Source organism: Bombina bombina, chromosome 8 (genome assembly GCF_027579735.1).
Source record: "Bombina bombina isolate aBomBom1 chromosome 8, aBomBom1.pri, whole genome shotgun sequence".
In the NCBI taxonomy this organism is placed as follows: Eukaryota; Metazoa; Chordata; class Amphibia; order Anura; family Bombinatoridae; genus Bombina; species Bombina bombina.
Window position 1 is genome coordinate 35,578,739 of NC_069506.1, and position 19,002 is coordinate 35,597,740.

The 19,002-nt window shown below is 38.7% G+C and overlaps 1 protein-coding gene across 15 annotated transcripts in view; it reads right to left on the minus strand.

Moving 5' to 3' along the window:
* The window catches only part of UBR4 (ubiquitin protein ligase E3 component n-recognin 4), a 256,917-nt gene that overhangs the window by 150,327 nt on the left and 87,588 nt on the right, over window positions 1-19,002 (minus strand). For 8 of the 15 annotated variants that reach the window (XM_053690291.1, XM_053690286.1, XM_053690282.1 and 5 more), the window contains exons 39-58: window positions 18,537-18,719; window positions 10,299-10,457; window positions 10,057-10,209; window positions 9,047-9,274; window positions 8,704-8,861; window positions 8,448-8,619; window positions 8,167-8,368; window positions 7,906-8,069; window positions 7,604-7,820; window positions 7,262-7,478; window positions 6,638-6,670; window positions 6,018-6,081; window positions 5,796-5,930; window positions 5,527-5,701; window positions 5,275-5,418; window positions 4,985-5,106; window positions 3,403-3,514; window positions 1,580-1,651; window positions 1,287-1,417; window positions 267-444 (exon numbers count right to left, since the gene is read on the minus strand). In XM_053690291.1, coding sequence (XP_053546266.1) covers window positions 267-444; window positions 1,287-1,417; window positions 1,580-1,651; window positions 3,403-3,514; window positions 4,985-5,106; window positions 5,275-5,418; window positions 5,527-5,701; window positions 5,796-5,930; window positions 6,018-6,081; window positions 6,638-6,670; window positions 7,262-7,478; window positions 7,604-7,820; window positions 7,906-8,069; window positions 8,167-8,368; window positions 8,448-8,619; window positions 8,704-8,861; window positions 9,047-9,274; window positions 10,057-10,209; window positions 10,299-10,457; window positions 18,537-18,719 — 3,019 coding nt within the window. The remainder of the gene's footprint in view (window positions 1-266; window positions 445-1,286; window positions 1,418-1,579; window positions 1,652-3,402; window positions 3,515-4,984; window positions 5,107-5,274; window positions 5,419-5,526; window positions 5,702-5,795; window positions 5,931-6,017; window positions 6,082-6,637; window positions 6,671-7,261; window positions 7,479-7,603; window positions 7,821-7,905; window positions 8,070-8,166; window positions 8,369-8,447; window positions 8,620-8,703; window positions 8,862-9,046; window positions 9,275-10,056; window positions 10,210-10,298; window positions 10,458-18,536; window positions 18,720-19,002) is intronic. The other 7 variants (XM_053690292.1, XM_053690287.1, XM_053690290.1 and 4 more) reach the window with 5 other exon arrangements.

The following is a 19,002-nucleotide window of genomic DNA, read 5'->3' on the forward strand; positions in this document are numbered from 1 at the left end:
AAAAGCAGGAATGTAAGCTTAGGAGCCGGCCCAGTTTTGGTTCAGCGCTTGCTCTTTGGTGGCTACATAAGAAAACGATGAAAAATTGCTCATCTGAATTATTAAAGAAAAAAATGGGTTTAATATCCCTTTAAGTTGTATAATGCCAAGAAAAATGGTAGTCTTTGCATAAAAAAAATCATGCAAGAAGAGGTATTAAGAAAACGACAATCAGCAGCAACACTTCACTACTAAATCAGCTCTTTCCAAATGAAAAACAAACCTACCTTGTTGATCCTGCTGAAGGCTCAATGCAATAGCCAATTCCACCATAGTCTCATCATCTGCATCCGGAGGGATGTCCAGCATGGGTGGAAAACCTTCAGCTCCGGCTAGAAGTGCTTCCAAGGGTGAAGGGTTACCATTGTTTACACCATCGGCACTTTCAAGTACCATAGACTCTGACTAAAAGGAGGAAATGGAAAAATAACTTGCCTCAACCAGTAACAACCTGCTCTATGTGATGTATTGTGTATTGGTGCAAGTTTTAGATCAGGTCTACATAGAGCGGAAGATCTTCAAATATGTATGGTGCCTCAGTTAGCAAGATGGGACTTCTTTCACAGGTTATAAAAAGTACAATTTTAAAGAACAACAAAGAAAAACGCCAGAAACAAGGCAGCCAACAAATGCGAAACAGTAAATAGTGTTAAGCTTCATGTATAGTTACCGGGCACATAAAGAATTAAATCATGTACATGGAGCCATAACTGGTTGCAGTAGATAAAAGATTAGCTCACATGCAGCTAGCAATGGTGGGATAAGGACAAATGTCAAAATGTGAATATAGCTTGCCACTTTTTCCAGTCTGTACAAAATATATGCAAGTTATAAGGCTTAGAAAACTAGTTAGGCCTGGAAGTCCACTCAGAAGTTAGCTCCCAGTAGTAGATTGCTGACCTGGAGTGGATTTCAACTATGTGCTTAACCCTTTTTCATTTGTTAAACACAGTTACATCTCAGCAACAGTGAAGTAATAAAATGGTCTTACACAGAGCATTTTCTAGCATATGTATTCCGATTCTCATCTATATAATTTGCCATATGTGTTATTTCTCATTCTGGACTTTGGTTCTCTTTATTCCAACCTAAGTAGTAGTTTTATTTTGTGATTTAAGTTTAATTTGTTAACCTTTGTTGTTTGGCTGGCCGCACACAAATAAAGTCATAGAGGGCTTTTAAAAAATAATAGCAATTTGCCTGCAAGGCTCTGCCATTTACACATGCAGATTAAAACACAATCTCACCACCATCTCGAAGTCTCCATGATCCACCTCGTTCTGCTCCTGGCTCTGTTGACGCACATGCTCCCCATTCTGGATAACTGAGCTCTGCATCTTGTCTTCAGCCTCATCGTCGTCATCGTCATCCTTATCTCCTGAGTCAGAAACACTGATTATACTCCATCCTCCTGTACCCAGTACATAATTTATTCATTACGGCACCCTGCATATCACAACACTACAATAATCACAGTACAGAAGAGGCCATTCCTAACTAAGGGCAATAGAAATTTAACTCGGATCAACCGAGTGCTCACGGTTAAAGAGGTCCTTGTAAGGCGAAGGCATCCTAATTACAGCAACACCTGAAGGATACCAAGCTCTCCAACCTAGAGGGAATTAAAATGATTATATACTACTGCAGCTTATAGAGATAGTAGTCCACTTTATCTCTCTTTGAGCAGCCATGGCACACCTTGATACTGAATAGCATGGCAGCTTGTGACATGTAGTAACAAAATGGCTATTTAACACCATCAAAGCCAATAAATGTCTATTTTCACAATTTAGATGCAGGCCAACGCTTTATATTGCCTACAGTGACCCCTGAACTAATATCAATTACTATCATGCATATAAAACAGCAGTTATATATTAATATATATTTGCATTAAAAAAGCTATGCAATGTTGTAAATTCCATATTTATTCCCGTTGGATAAGGATAAATGCTACTGTATTGGCCAAGAAAGACTTGATCTGTAAGTCTAAGTTTATTTGGTACAGGAGAATCCATTTTCAGAAACATATCAATATATTGATATATTTTTTTATGTTATTGGAGCCAAGAAAAAAAAAAAAAAACATACACTATCCCTTTAACTTCATTATAATGCAGAAGCTATTTGTGAGACATCACCTCCACTGTCCAAAAGAGATCTCAATTGACAAAAAAAACATTTCAACAACACCCCAGTAGCGAATGTTTGCAAGCAAGGCCCTTAAACCATACATACTGTTTACACGGAAGCAAAACTGTGCTGAATTGTGCCCACACCAAAAGCTCCCAATGTATTTTTAATTCAGGTCTAGAAACAACTTAATTTATTGTCTGCAACAGTTTATATTTACCCGTCCCAGGCTTGTACATGTGATATCTCTTGTTTGATGATCAGCATTTTAACATTAGTAGTTTGACAATACAGACACAGTTTATCTCCATTTGCTATGTCCAAGTTTCATAAACTAACAGGCTACGCGTCAAATTAGGTGTTAAATACTTACTCTAGTTAACCCCTTTGCTGTCAGAGAAGGAAGCAATGCATTGTAAACCTTTTACACTGGGGCATGTGGTTAAAGGGACGCAAAACCCAATTTTTTTCTTTCATGATTCAGATAGAGCATGCAATTTTAAACAACCTTCTAATTTACTCCTATTATAAATTGTTCTTAGTTCTCCTACTATCTTTATTTGAAAAGGCAGTAATGTAAGCATAGGAGCCGGACCATTTTTGGTTCAACACCAATCAGCACCTTGCACCTTTATCCACTAATCAGCAGGCGCTACCCAGATGGTGAATCAAAAATGGGCCGTCTCCTATGCTTATATTACTGCTTTTTCTAATAAAAATAGCAAGAGAACGAAGAAAAGTTCATACTAGGAGCAAATTAGAGACAGTTGCTTAAAATTACATGCTCTATCTGAATCATGAGAGAGAAAAAATTTGGATTTTGTGTCCCTTTAATTAACTCCCTAACCCATAACAAATTCTGGCATAAAAAAAAACCAAAAACATGGGACATTTTAAATCACTATTTGTGAAGAAGACATTTCAGATACTTATAACTCAATCACATCAATGCAGCAGCATATTTATATTGCCCTCATGACACCACTATTTTGTCACTGATATTTTAATAAGATCTGTACAGTAAATCATTTGACAAAGAAATACATTTTGTTAAAATTGTCCCTTATAGTTTCTCTCCTGGTTGGTATGCTCCATATTCTTCTTATACTGCTGTGACATATGATCATTACCCATGCGTGATACAGCTTTCAGTGACAACATAATCTGCTACATACTGTGTCATAAGTATGACTTAATTACTGTGCTATGATAAAATCATATGAACCTTACCCATGGGTGTGTTACTACGTGGAGATGATGGCAGGGTCACATGGCGACGCTTGTTCCTCGGTCTCAGGACTCGTATTAGGGCCTGTTTGCATGAGAAGCTCACAGCCGGGTCCTGTGAAAAAAAAACCAATCCATTATAAATACCTTTAAGGCATTAAACATGAGATATCTTGACTTTGACATAAAAATGTCATAAAATTAAGTTATATTGATGCTAAACTCTTCATCCAACAACAACAATAAACACAAAATTATATATGCAGAGGTATATGACATATTTAGAATTTTTTTTATATCTGATTACTTTGTAACATGCAGAAATATGAACAGCACAACAGACAGAAATGTGAAAATCTGTCAGGGACTTCACAATAAAGTCCCAGTTACTGAAACAAAGTCCATAAAGACACATTGGATAAGGAAATTACTGATGTATCATCTCTAAATTGTAAAAATATGTTGGATTTGTCACAAACTAAAGTTAAGAAGAAATTAAATAACGAACGCCTGTTTTTTGTTACTGAGTATAACGATCTAAAGTCACAAGATCCTTAAAAGCCTGAAAAACATTGGCATATTCTAGGTACATGTAATCCCCTTGTGAGAGAATTTCAAACATTATTTATGCCGGCCTTTAAGAGAAGTAATAATCTCAGAGACACATTGGTAAAAAACAATATTGGTCCTTTAAAGGGTAACTCTCAGACCTATTTAAGTGAAAACAATCATGGTTGCTTTCCTTGTTTAGAATGCTCAAGCTGTAATAGCATGATTAAAAACACTTTTTTTTCTCCAAGAACAGGTAAAAAGATTTAACAGAGGTTTTTTTTTTTTTTTACCTGTACCACTACTTATGCTATTTATATGTTTAAATGCCCATGTGGGAGGAGTTAAATTGGAGAGACCACTAGAATGGTCCGCGACAGAATATAGGTCTGACATCCGCACCAAGAAAATAAAAAAACATGTAGCTGAACATTTTGTGAGCGTTGGCCATAATATCTGTCAATTAAGATTTCAAATTATTGATCACTTTCGCAACCCTAGAAGGGGCGGAGACAGGGAGTTACATTTAAAACAAAAATAAATGTTCTGGATAGATAAGTTAGAAACCTTGAGCCCCATAGGCTTAAATAAAGATTTTTATTTATCAATTTTTCTATGAAAGTGTTAAACATATAGATAAATTGTTAATTTAATATTGAACTTTTGTAATTGGATCTGTGTATACATATATTAGATATTGTATATTGTTTAGAGAGGTATATTTTCTATGTATTTTTCATATATATGAGTAACAAAGGTTTTATTCTTTGAATACTAGTATGCAGCATTATATTATTGCACAGGTGTGTTGTGAAATTGGGGCGTGGCTTTGATTCCTACCCCTTTTTAAGAGTGATTTATTTTGATTATGTGTACTGACACGATTAAGGACTGAGGTCCGAAACGTTGTTCCATTTTGTGCACCTTAGTGTCTTAATAAATTCTGCATTATCCTAAATTTTGGAAGTGCAGAGTGCTGCTGTCTTTATGGACTTTGTACCATGCACCAGCCCCACTGAAAACCCTTAACACTCACTGGACACAGCAACATCTGCATGTAGATCTTAGATGCCAGGTTAATACAGTCAAGCTCACAGGTGCAGTATCCATGGATAATGTCCACAAGAGCATTGACAGTTGCTTCAACATGTGTCAGACCTGGGAAGGGGACACAAATAAAGTTGGGAAAATACTAAAACCAAATACAAAACAAAATGTTTGTTTGTAGAAGCATAATAACCAATGGCTGCAAGGGAAGGCTCCATCACAAATGTGGCAACAAAAGGAGTTAAAGAAAAGTATTACAGAAAAACTGTGGCCAAGTACCTGGCAGACATGCGGGTGCTAGGAAAGCGTTCTTGGGTTTTGATGCATGTAGTTTCCAGAACTGGTTTACTAGCTGTGTGATAAATCCGTATCCTTCCTCTCCATCTGCAGTTTTCAGGGCATCTTTATTTTCTTCTCCACTCTCTGAAACCAAAATATGTTTAATTAAACATGACAAAAGATGTCAACCACTCTGAAAGCACATACTCCAGCAAACAACATGGTCATATACTTACTGGCTAGGCCCCATACCTGTCTCTCCCCCAGGGAGGCTGCACTCTGTATAATGAACAAGGTTGCTTGAACGCATAATGGCAATGGAGCGAGCAGTGATCACAAGTCTCTGAAACACTTCTGGGTCAAGGTCTTTCCCTTCTTTGCTGCAAGAGTTCAAGCACTGTACAGCATTGCTTAGTAAAGCCTGATCCTGTACAAAAGAAAAAGCAACAGGGGGAAATTATGTTAAATAAAGCAAGAGTTTCAGGTAAGAAGAAAATCTCATATCAGCTAGAATTGTACACCTTATGGTTGTGATAAGCAGTGCGGCTAGTGTGCAGACTGGCTAGAAGGCTCTTTGTCTGTATCTGGACACTCGATGGAGTTGGCATGGAAAGCAAAACAGTAGCCAGTTCAAGAGCAGAAGTCTTGTATTTTTCCTGAATGAAAAACAAAACAAAAACAACTTAACCATGAAAGAAAATATTTTTGTCTCAAGAATGGCTGAAAACATAAATATATAATACCTTCTCAGGCACTGGTCCAAATGCAAAACAACTTTCTAGAGCTTCCAAAGAACTACCCACTAATCTGAAGAGAAAAAAAGTAAGGTAAGAAACAATTTTAGACTACTGAGAAATAATACAAGTTTATGCAGTTAATTATCCATAATCTATATTCTTAAACTGACACACTTATTTCCATTTGGGATTTTTAAGGTTATTGCAGAACAGTGCCTGGGTGCAACGCAAGCCACTCAAAAGCCATATATATCATAATTGCAGAAGAATGCAGTTGCCAGTGCCCAAATGTGTTAATAACTCGGGCTTTTAATATAATAACCTTATGTTATCTAATTCAGTTAATAAAATCTATAAATAGAAATTATGTTGCAAAACATCATACAGTGGGTATTTATAATACTAGTTTCTTAACCAGCTGGCAAAACTGTTTCATGCCCTCAATTTATCACAATCATTTAATCTGTTTCATCTTTCTGTATTACTTGTCCATAATAATTAAATTCATTCAGTTACCAAGAAACTGCCATGCAAAGAAGGCCAAGGATTCAAACAAGCGCAAGAGCACAGATGCCCACCAGCTGTGTGCCCACTCATTCGTGCAAAGAAATAAAAGACTTACTAACCGGTCCAAGATCGTTAAGGGTTCAGGGTCAGAACTTTGGGGGAGCAAAGGAAAAACAAAAAATGTGAAGCCCAGAGGGTTTAAAGGGGCTCAAATCCCAAAAGGAAGAAATGAGGCTGAGGTCTATATATTGAAAACTAACTGTCAAAAATTAACTTTTGCTCCTTGAGTGCTAGAAATTATTAAAGGGATTGTAAAGTTTAATGAATTACTGCCCAGTATCTATAAATAATCTTAAAAACAGGGGCTGATCCTCTCCCCGATTCTTCTACTGTATTTAACATATCAATGACGAATCTGGCTTCCACCAACCGTTGCGTGCCCCCTTTGACGTCAAGCTCGTGGGGCACCCAATGATTGGAGGAAGCCGGATTCGTCATCAATATGATCAATACAGTAGGAGAAGAGGGCGAAGGAACGACAGGATGTTTTACCATAGCGGTATGTTTACCATAATGCAATGGTAAATATTTTAAAAAAGAAGCGTCTTTGTAAAGTTTAATTAGCCGCTGTTTTTAAGATTATTTTTAGATACTGGCCAGTAATTCATTAAACTTTACCATCACTTTAATTTGTTCAAAACCTTTCTGGAACTCAAGGGATTAATAACTGTATCCAAACTCACCTTTCTATGACAGTTCCATTATTTGAAGGTGGGGTTGTGGTCTCGCTCTCAGTGGATCCATTTCCTTGGTTTAGGTTGGAAGGACATACACTGCTCACAGATGCAGGAGGGAACTCTTCTGGTGGTTCATCTGGCCAACCAAACTGCTCCTTTGTCTTTCCATAAATTTTCACCGCATCTATCATGGTGACTCCAGCTGGATCAACCGAGGCCCCAACTGTAGTAGTAATAATAATAAAAATAATATTGTGGATGAATGTAAATCTTACAGTAAAGACAAACAGCTGTATTTAACTTAAACCATTCCTACAAGGATAAAAACAGAAAAAGCAGATAACTTACTAAATATTGTAAGTTTTTTGTCAGCTTGGAGGGCTTCTTCTCTTGTAAATGGGAAATCAAACCATCTTGCTCTGCTCATGTTCAGCTGCATAGTGCGTCCAAACATCTCTATGTAAGACGGAGCTCGCTCTATAGCCTGTGTGCCTATCTGAAGGCGAAGTCCTGTCATCACCATGGAGCTATTGTTGTTACACACTTCAATTGTAAATCCACCAGGCTGATGGGGAAAAAAAAAACATTTTTATGATATTGACTTCCCACCATTAAATAAAATTACTTTTCTGAGGAAATAGATCTTGTACCTTTGTATTTGCAACATACATCCCAGTGGAATTGAGACGGTGTTTTATCTGTTGTGCATTATACAGCTGAAGGAGATCGTTACCGCCAAATTCGACATCTGTCAACTGTTGATTATGCTCGAAGAAATCAATAGGGAAGGTTACTTGGCTAGATGCCCGGGTCACTGCAAAAGTATAAGACAGCTAAGTTAAGAACCAAGTACTGGAATCATTTATGTGAGCAATATGTTATCACAAAACAATATAATGAAGGCTTCTTACTGACGGCAGCTGGTTTGCGTTTGCGCACTGGTTTCATGATACTGATACTGCTGCTGGGCTGCAAGGAAGGCTGGAGCCAATATGAGGTATTCTCTACATTGGCCATGTAAATACGTAAACTGCCGTCCTCGCAAAGGAGGATCATGGTTGTTCTCTGCTGGTCATTGCTGGCAGTGTGCCGAATAGCGACCATGTCTTGAATCTGCAAACCCCAAAAAACAAGTGAGTAACCAGTGTAGGAGGGGAATACTGTTTATTATTGTGAGTTTAAGATTACTAACTTTGGCTTTGGCTGGCAACGTCTTTATTTCCTGGATCAAAAAACTATCTGGCTTCACCATAACCACAAGAGGAACTCCTGTTGTCTGTTGGACACAGCACACCAAGCCTGGGTGATTCATTACTTCTGACCACTGGCAAAGTGCTGGTGAGGTCTTACTTCCTCCATTGGAGCTGAAATTCAAATAATAATGTAATCAGTGACCAGGTATGTCTAGTATCAGGCAGGGAATAAAAACAATATATGACTAGATGTACCTCTTTATGTTTATGGGGAAAAGACTAAGTATTTCCAGAGATGATCTATTAATGGTGGCAGCAAAGGATTTGCCTTGAGAGTAACTAAAGAACAGCATTTGAAGGACATGCGAATAATACACGGAAACACCTCCGCCTGCTACCTGACCGTTACTATCCTGCAAAGGAGAACACAAAATGTAAGAGGGTAAAACGCAAGTACAAAACCAAGTAAAAGAACAGAATAACTTGTGTAAAAATAGTGTATTAGCTACAATGATTTTTAACATATTAACAGACTTATTTAAATGAAAAAGTCATTTTTAAAAAGGTATATAAACAATGTTTTCCCTAAAGCACAAACCTTTAAATCCTCGTGATTGACTTCCAAAACATTAGTCACATAAAATGGTCCATGTGTGGCGCTGCTAGACTCCTCCATAAGTTGCGTGTACACGTAACCAGCAGAAGACATAATAACAATTATATTTTTTCCTTCTTCATTAAAAAGGAATGTGACATCTCGTATCTTGGAACTTGGCAGCAGGAAATAGAAAGTGGGACTCAGTGCATCCACAGACAAGTCATAAACCTATGGCAAAGATATAATATTGTGTTTGTCTGAACTCTTGAAGTATTGCAGGTTCAAACAATGTGTTGAAAGAATTATTTACATCAACCAACTGAATGCCAAAGAGGGCAACCAAGGAGATTAACGATTATGAAAAGTGATACATTTTCTAAAATACAAGTAATTCTTCAAAGTTAATCAATTATTACGCTATATATAACTACACGTTCTAATTCTGCAGATATATCTCCTTTGATTGGTTGCTGTAACCCGTTGTCAAAAACTATGATTTGAGGGCAGTCTGCTTACAGAGATTATATTGCCAGTGACAGACCAGTAAAGTTCTAAAGAAAGTTCTCTCCCTATGGCTATTTGATACTAAGGGAATAAATAAGGAGCTGCGGCCAATGCTGGCATGATTTTGTGGATAGACTGTCATCCTTTTAAGACAGAGTTACCTAGATCCAGGAGTTGTTTTTACTTAGTCAGTAACTTTATATTTTAATACCGCAGAAAAAGCACATGGTCTAATAAAAATGTTTATGCATTAATAATTGATGGAACAGAAACGACAATATTAATTCACTAATTGTAATGAATTTTATTGAGCAGGATACTCTTTTAAATTAAGAGTTGACATTTACTTTTGCCTCATTTGCAAACATTCTAGTCAAATTAACTCATTAAAATAATTATATAAGTTTATCTTGTTGGCATCAGCTTTATCCTTAAATGATCTACCCACTTCCTGCATCCCTATAGCTTGTTAGTATGACTGAGTTATTAAGGCAAACGTATCTCACCTTAACAAAGTCTGCGGTCACAATAGCCAGCTCAGTCTGTGAGCCTGGCAACCAAACAGCTTTAATGATGAAGTTGCCAGTTGCCAGCTGTGGATGAAGCACCAAGTGATCTGAAACTGAACCAGAACTGCTGAAAGTGAGCACGTGACAGTCCTGATGCATAGGGAGAATAAAAAGAGTCATTAATGAAATACCAATTATTAATAAAAGATGCTGAGTGAATCAGGTCATTGTACACCTACCTTCAAACCGCACACAGCCAAGTAGTCCTCCTTGCAGGGGTTTCCGGTCAGACTGAGTACAGTGAAGGGCACTGGGGCCGAAGCCAAGCGTGTAAGAGTCAATTTGCGCTTGCTGGAATCAGCTTGTTTTAGCAATGCTGAGAGTTGTAACACTGTAATCTGCAGAGCAAACAAGGCCTATGGTTTACAGGTGATCGTGTGAATGTGAAAAATGGCTGAAAGGATTAAAGGGATCTTAAACCTAATTATTATTTTTTTCATGATTCAGATAGAGCAGCAATTTTAAGAAACTTTCTAATTTACTCCTATAATTAATTTATATTTGTTCTCTTGCTATCTTTATTTGAAAAGCAGGAATCTAAGATTAGGAGTCAACCCATTTTTGGTTCAGACCTGGGTAGCGCTAAATGTAGCCACCAATCAGCAAGCACTATACAGGGTTCTGAATCAAAAATGGGCCGGCTCCTAAGCTTAGATTCCTGCTTTTCCAAATAAAGATAGCAAGAAAATAAAGAAAAATTAATAGGAGTAAATTAGAAAGTTGCTTAAAATTGCTGCTTTATCTGAATCATGAAAGAAAAAAATGAAAATGTATGCTTACCTGATAAATTTATTTCTTTTTTGACACAATGAGTCCATGGGTCATCTTAATTACTATTGGGAATACCACTATTGCCCTGCAGGAGGCGGCAAAGAGCACCACAGCAGAGCTGTTAAATATCACCTCCCTTCCTTCCCAAACCAGTCATTCGACCGAAGGCATGAAGAGAAAGGAAGTAACAAGTTGCAGAGGTGTCTGAAGTTTATAATAACCACCAACCAACCCATCTTACAAAAACAGAGCGGGCCGTGGACTCATTGTGTCAAAAAAGAAATAAATTTATCAGGTAAGCATAGATTTTCTTTTCTTTTTAATGACACGATGAGTCCACGGATCATCTTAATTATTATTGGGAAACAATACCCAAGCTAGAGTACACAGATGATACGGGAGGGACAAGACAGGGAACCTAAAAACGGAAGGCACCACTGCTTGAAGAACCTATCTCCCAAAAGCGACCTCAGCCGAGGCAAAAAGTGTCAAATTTGTAGAATTTGGAAAAAGAATGGAGAGAAGACCAAGTTGCAGACTTGCAATCTGTTCCATAGAAGTCTAATTTTGAAAGCCCATGAGGAAGCAACAGCCCTCATGGAATGAGCCGTAACTCTCTCTGGAGGTTGCTGTCCAGCAAAACGTATTATACTCTTCAGCCAAAAAGAAAGAAGCAGCCGTAGCTTTCTGTCCCCCACGTTTTCCTGAGAAAACCACAAACAAAACCGAAGACTGATGAAATCCTTAGTCGCCTGCAGGTAAAACCTTAAAGCACGGACCACGTCCAAATTGTGCCCGTTCCTTCTGAGAAGTAGGATTAGGACACAAGGAAGTAACAACAAATCTTGTGATTCAAAACAACTTTAGGAAGAAATCCTAAGTCAGTACGTGAAACTACCTTATCAGAATGAAAAATAAGGTAAGGGGACTCATACTGCCACGTTGAAAACTCTGACACACTACGAGCAGAAGAAATAGCAACAGAAAATAAAACTTTCCAAGATAACAACTTAATATCTAAGGAATGCATAGGCTCAAACGGAGCCCCTTGAAGAATCCTGAGAACCAAGTTAAGACTCCATGGAGGAGTAACTGGCTTGAACACAGTCCTGATCCTGACCAAGGCCTGACAAAAAGATTGTACGTCTGGAACATCTGCCAGGCGTTTGAGTAACAAAATAGATAAGACAGAAATTTGACCCTTTAGTAAACTTGTCGATAATCCTTTCTCCAAATCCTCTTGGAGAAACAGCAAAAACCTAGGAATCCTAACACTACTGCATGAGTAGCCCTTGGATTCACACCAATAAAGATATTTACGCCATATCCTATGGTAAATCTTTCCAGTTACAGATTTATGAGCCTGAATCATGGTCTCTATGACTGATTCTGAAAGGCCCCGCTTGGATAAAATTAAGCGTTCAATCTCCAAGCAGTCAGCGAGGCCCTCTCCTGCTTGACTCAAACAATAACCCGAGGAAGAAGAGCAAACTGAGGAAATAGGTATGCAAGACTGAAGGTCCAAGGTACCGCCAGGGCGGCTATCAGTACTGCCTGAGGGTCCCCGGACCGCAAACCTTACCTCGAAAGCTTGGCATTCTGTTGAGATTCCATGAGATCCAATTCCGGCTGACCCCATTTTAGAATCAGGCTGGAAAACACTTCCGGATGGAGTGCCCAATCCCCCAGATGAGAGGTCTGCCTGCTCAGGAAGTCCGCCTACCAGTTGTCCACCCCTGGGAGGTGGAACGTCGACAGACAGCAGGAGTGGGTTTCCGCCCACTGGATTATCTTGGATACCTCTGTCATCGCTAAGGAACTCCTCGTTCCTTCCCGACGATTGATGTAAGCCACTGAAGTTATGTTCCGACTGGAACCTGATAAACTGGACCAAGGCAAACTGGACCCAGGCCAGAAGAACACTGAAGATCGCTCTCAGTTCCAGAATGTTTATAGGAAGAGCAGGCTCTGAGTGAATCCAAACTCCCTGAGCCTTTAGGGAGCCCCAAACTGCTCCCCAACTTAGAAGGCGTGCGTCTGTTGTTACAATCCCCCAAGATGGTCTGCGAAAGCAAGTCCCCTGGGAGAGATGATCCCGAAACAGTCACCATTGAAGAGAATCCCTTGTCTCCTGCTCTAGAAGTATTCGAGGAGACAAATCGGCATAATCTCTGTTCCATTGTCTGGAGCATGATTAACTGCAGAGGTCTGAGATGAAACCAAGCAAATGGGATGATGTCCAATGCCGCTACCATCAGCCCGGTTATCTCCATGTACTGAGCCACTGATGGCCAAGGAGTGGACTGAAGGGCTAGACAAGTATAGAAATCTTTGATTTCCTGACTTCTGTCAGAAAAATCTACATAGATAGGGAATCTATTATGGTTCCCAAGAAGGTTAGGATGACGCCTGGACCAGGATGTCGTCCAGAAAGGGCGCCACTGTAATGCCCCGTAACCGAAGCACCAACAGCAAACCCAGAAACTCTGAAAAAAATCTGGAAGCTGTGGTAAGACCGATGGGAAGAGCCCCGAATTGAAAGTGTTTGTCTAGAAAGCAAACCTTAGGAACTTGTGATGATCCCAGTGAATGGGAACATGCAGGTATGCGTCCTTTAAATCCACTGTTGTCATAAATTGATCCTCTTGGATCAAAGGGAGAATGGAACGAATAGCTTTCATCTTAAAGGACGGTACTCTGAGAAATTTGTTTAGACTCGAGATCTAAAATTGGCCTGAAGGTTTCCTCTTTCTTGGGAACCACAAACAGATTGGAATAAATCTCAGACCCTGTTCCTGAATCGGAACAGGAACTATCACTCCCAGGTAGGAGAGGTCTCCTACCCAGTGTAAGAACACCTTTCTTCTATCTGGCTCCAGATAATCTAGAAAGCCGAAACTTCCCTCCTGCTCGGAGGAAGAATTAGAAGGATTCCTTTGAATGTTTGAAAGGAACGAAAAATGAATCTTAACTAGAGGGAGGAATGACCCTCACATCATCTCCGTCAAACCAGGTCCAAACAAGGAATCGCGAAAGGCTAGGCTAGTGACGCATCCTCGGACCAAGATCTTAACCATAAAGTTCTGCGAGCCAATATGGTAAGCCTGAAAACTTAGTTCCCTGCTTAATGCCTGACGGGAAGTAACTGTAAGAAAAGAGTTGACCACTTAAGGGCCTTATCTTATTCTGGATTTCTTCGAGGGGAGTGTCTGTCCGAATAGAACCAGACAACATATGAACTAGTATGCTGCTGCCAAAGGTAGCAATACCAAACCTAGGATGCATCTTGAGCAACCCCACTACCTACTTATCCATGGGCTCCTGAAAGGAACAACTATCCTCTATGGGAATAGAAGTTCTCCTGGCTAGCGTGGAAATTGTCCCTTCCACCTTGTGTACCGTCTGCCAAGACTCCTTGAGAAATCCGCTAAGGGAACCTCTCTTTCAATATAGGAAATGTAGAAAAAAGGGATTCCCTTTTAAATACTTCTTCGTTGGAATGCTAGCTGTCACCAGAAGCACACGCCAGATGAGGAAGCAGGAGCTTTACCTGGGTTCAAACCCACAACCTTCTGTTTCGGGAGCGGTGGAGCTAACCACTACACCACATCTCCCTACTGTACTACATAAAATTAACAACGACCGTGATGTCATTCCAGAGTAGCTAAAACCTCCTTAAGAAATAGCCGGAGGTGATCTAGCTTAAACCTGAATATACTACTTCAGTATCAGCAGGAAGAATCATACTGTCAGAATCTGAGATTTTACCCTCAGATGCTATCGAGTATCCCCTTCCTCAGGCATCTGGGAGGGGACCTCTGAGATAGCAACAACTGTGACAGAAACCTCGCTCACTGAATGTTTAGTTTTCCTCTTGCGCTCTCCCCGCAGCATGGGAAAAGCCGACAACGCACTCAAGACCGCCTAGCACAAGAGGGAAGCGATGTCTTGCAAGATAACTCCAGGAGTCGTCGTGGAGGAAGCGCAGGGCACTGGTTGAATGGACGTTAAGTTTTTAGGACACGAGGAGAAGGCTGCGGAATATATTGAACATTGTCAGAATGCTTCTTGCAGCATCCGAGACAATGTTGGCTCTGATAAAAGGTTTATCTCTAAACAGTAAAATCCTCTCAATACATGAGGAACAGAAAAGTTTTAGTCGTTCCACATTAGTATCAAGGCATAACGTATATGTAACATCTTTATTCACATTTTGATCAAATAAAATTGAATATCATAACAAGAGTTACTGTGTCTTTATTAAATAAGAGAAACAACCTAATTTTGCTTTAAATTTATTCCATTAACATTGGATATGCTAATTAATATGGCGTAGGTCCTCTTGGACCATCTGAATTCACAATTTGATTAACTAAAATTGGATGGTACTGTGTCTTTAAATGTTAAAATAAACTGCTTTATTTTTACAAAGAATGATTCTTTAACGTATAATTCAGAAAAACCCCAGACCTCAGCTAAGCCTTGCAGAGGTGTCTGCCTGCCACCGGATGGGAGACTAACAAATAGTAGGCATCCGGACTACTTTAAGCACTTTTTAGTACGGCATGTGAAGCCTCTCTGCTGTATGACATAACGCAGCAGAGGAGACCCCCCCTTGCTCTCCGTTTCACCAGGATTGTGTCTAAAAGGCGCGCAAACAATGTTGCGTATCTTAGCTCCGCCCATCGTGGGCGTATCAAGCTAAACCTCCCGGGTGGCTAAATTGTAAAAATGCAGCTGTCGGGAGAATTAACACCCATCATGGCGATTAAGAGACAAACCTCCCGTTCGGCTAGTAAAGTAAAATAAAGCCGTTGGGAGTAGGGAATAGCACCTATCATGCGTAACATCATGCTTAACAAGGCTAAACCTTCCGGTCGGCTGCTAAAGTGAAATAAAGCCGTTGGGAGTTGCTAGCATGGCGAAAATTGCCAAAAATAAACAGAGCCACGTCCTCCAGTGCCTGCAGTAACATTCCCTGTGTATATTAGTATTCAAATATGTGTATCCTTTGTTGAAGAATCATCAATAGGATATATTGAGTGAATAGTAGGATAAGGTATAATGCTGGTTGTCAGTTGTGATAGGTACACTCAATTCTATGTTTTCACATATATTCCATACATATATTACTGCGTACAGGTAAAAACACAATAAAAGTAACAAGTCCAGCCACAACTAAAAAGTATAAAAAGGAGATGTTGCGAGTGAAAAATGCTTATCATACTTTATCCAGTAGGTATTGCACTTACTAGAGAAGACAAAATACAGACGGCCTGGCATCTACCTACACCCTTTCCGGAAGTTTCCCACTTACAAGAGGCGGCAACTTACCTCATACGATTGAGGTTGGTTCTAGTAAGTGCAATACCTACTGGATAAAGTGTGATAAGCATTTTTCACTCGCAACATCTCCTTTTTATACTTTTTAGTTGTGGCTGGACTTGTTACTTTTATTGTGTTTTTACCTGTACGCAGTAATATATGTATGGAATATATGTGAAAACATAGAATTGAGTGTACCTATCACAACTAACAACCAGCATTATACCTTATCCTACTATTCACTCAATATATCCTATTGATGATTCTTCAACAAAGGATACACATATTTGAATACTAATATACACAGGGAATGTGGGAATAGATCTCTATAGAGGCGCTTTTCTCAAAACCCACTACACTATATATATATATATATATATATATATATATATATATTATATATAGCCAATTTTTCTGTGTGCGTACCCCAGAAAATAAAACTTAGCACTTACCTTACAAATCTGCCCGGCAGTAAGGCAGCCCACCCGGCTTGCAAGGTCCTCTCCCTCACATTGGCCTGTGGAAACATTAAGTACAGAGTATTTCTCCCTCAGACTTCCACAAACAGGGCAGCATACAATCTATGAGAATTATGTCCCACAAGTTCTTATTGCTTTAAAAGCCACCACTGCTCTACTGAAGAGACCGATATGGACTACGGCTACACCCTAGGACAAGCAGCACAATCTTGCACTACTTTTAAAAATAATAAACTCTTGAGTGAAGAATCTTTTCTAACACCTAATTTACCACCTTCCTTGCACTTAACATAGGCAAAGTGAATGACTGGGTTGGGAAGGAAGGGAGGAGATATTTAACAGCTTTGCTGTGGTGCTCTTTGCCGCCTCCTGCAGGGCCGGAGTGGTAATCCCAATAGTAATTAAGATGATCCGTAGACTCATTGTGTCATTAAAAAGAAATTGGGTTTAGTATCCCTTTAATAACTGTAATGGAATTACATTTCTTTTTTATATACTAACAGCTGAAACTGCATTAAATTCTGTTTTAGCACAGTCCAGGGAAACTACAAAGTACTAACATGCAGCACGTTCTGTCAATTAAAACCTTTTTTCCTACAGGAAAGAGGGAGAGAAAGAAATTGAAAAAAAGGAGAGAAGAAAGATTGAAATAAGGGAGAAAGAAAAGAGGAGGTAGAGAGTTAGGGCAAAGAAAAATATTTTTAAAAAGAATATTAAAGAGTAAGGTTAAAAAGAACAAATATTTCACACACAAAACATTTTTCTAAAACAAAAAAATACCTTAAAAATAATATTATTTATCTTATAGATGCAACCGAAATTTTATATTTAACCTTTCATAATAACTAGCTTAACCTTGACTGTCAGCTTGTATAAATCAGGTCAATCTACCAGATAAAAGGAACTAATCACAAATAATGTTTAATCTTAAATTGGTCACCACTAGAATTTTAAAATATATATATATTTTTTTCCTTCAGAAATATTCTAGCTAAACACAATACTCTAAAATAAGATGAGTACTAAGAAATCAAGTGTGTGCATGTCCAGTGTCATTGACACCACTATAATACCCAACATACACTCACTATTGTTCCTGGAAATACCCAGACTGCAAAACAGCATTAAAACTTCACTTCTCCTCATGATTAACGGCACCAAAAACAGATTCCTAAACACTGGAAATCCTGTACCTCCCCCTTCACTCAAGGAACGGTATTCACAAACCTCTGACTTACTACAATTAGAACGCTTCCATTACCTAAAAATAGATAAACTTGACAATCATCAGGAGATGCTTGACCTGTGGAGCGGCCTCAAACTCTAGCAGAATTGGGACCAGGTAGCAATTGGAATTGAAACATCCTCAATTTCCCTTTTAACCCCACCCTTAACTGTAACCCCCCACCACCCTTTTATTTATCAAAAATATTATTCCTCCCTCATCCACACCACAACAGTCAATTTTCCTTTCCCAGTTATCTTCCTCCTTTCAATTATCTTGTTATTCATAAAGAGTTAAATTGAATACGTGTTATAATCAGTTTAATTAATTCTCTTTAACAATGAGATGACAGCATATGATCAACAGTCTATAACATCTAGACACCGTGTTCCCTTTAAAATAGGAACCCAAGGCTACTAACTACCTACTGGAACATGGAATGATTATTTAACTTGAAAATTATTATTCTACTGATAATTGAACATTTTTATAGTCTGATATGTCCGTCATTTCAATATTTCTGTAACAATGAAAATATTAATAAAATTATTTAAAACTCAAAAAAAAAAAAAAAAAAAGAAATCAAGTGTGTGTTTCACAAATATATTGCCACTCACCTTCCCTTTCTCATGGCTGACAGCAAGGTGCTGCCTACGACCATGCGGTGAAGAAAGCACACACATGGCAACTCTACGTAACACATGAGCGCTGATCAACTGACGGATTGTTTGTCCTTGATCGCCACTGTAATTCATCCGCACATTCTCAAAAGCTCCTTCCTGGGAGCCCAATGTTGGAACCTAAGAGGAAGGGTAAAAAAGAAATTGAGTATGAACAGGTTTAGTAAGTCTGCTAATTTACTTAAAACTGTCTGATCTTAAAGGAACAGTATACAATAAAATTGTTTTTAATGTGTTTCCAATTACTTTTTTTACAAGCTGCAGAGTATAAAATGTATGAGATTTGTTTTATAAGGCTTATTTGTTCATATGAATTAGCTGATTTTCTGTTTTAAAGCCACAACCTAATACAATGGGTTGAGCTTGTAGGTATAATCAGATCTCATTACTTTATCACATTGTG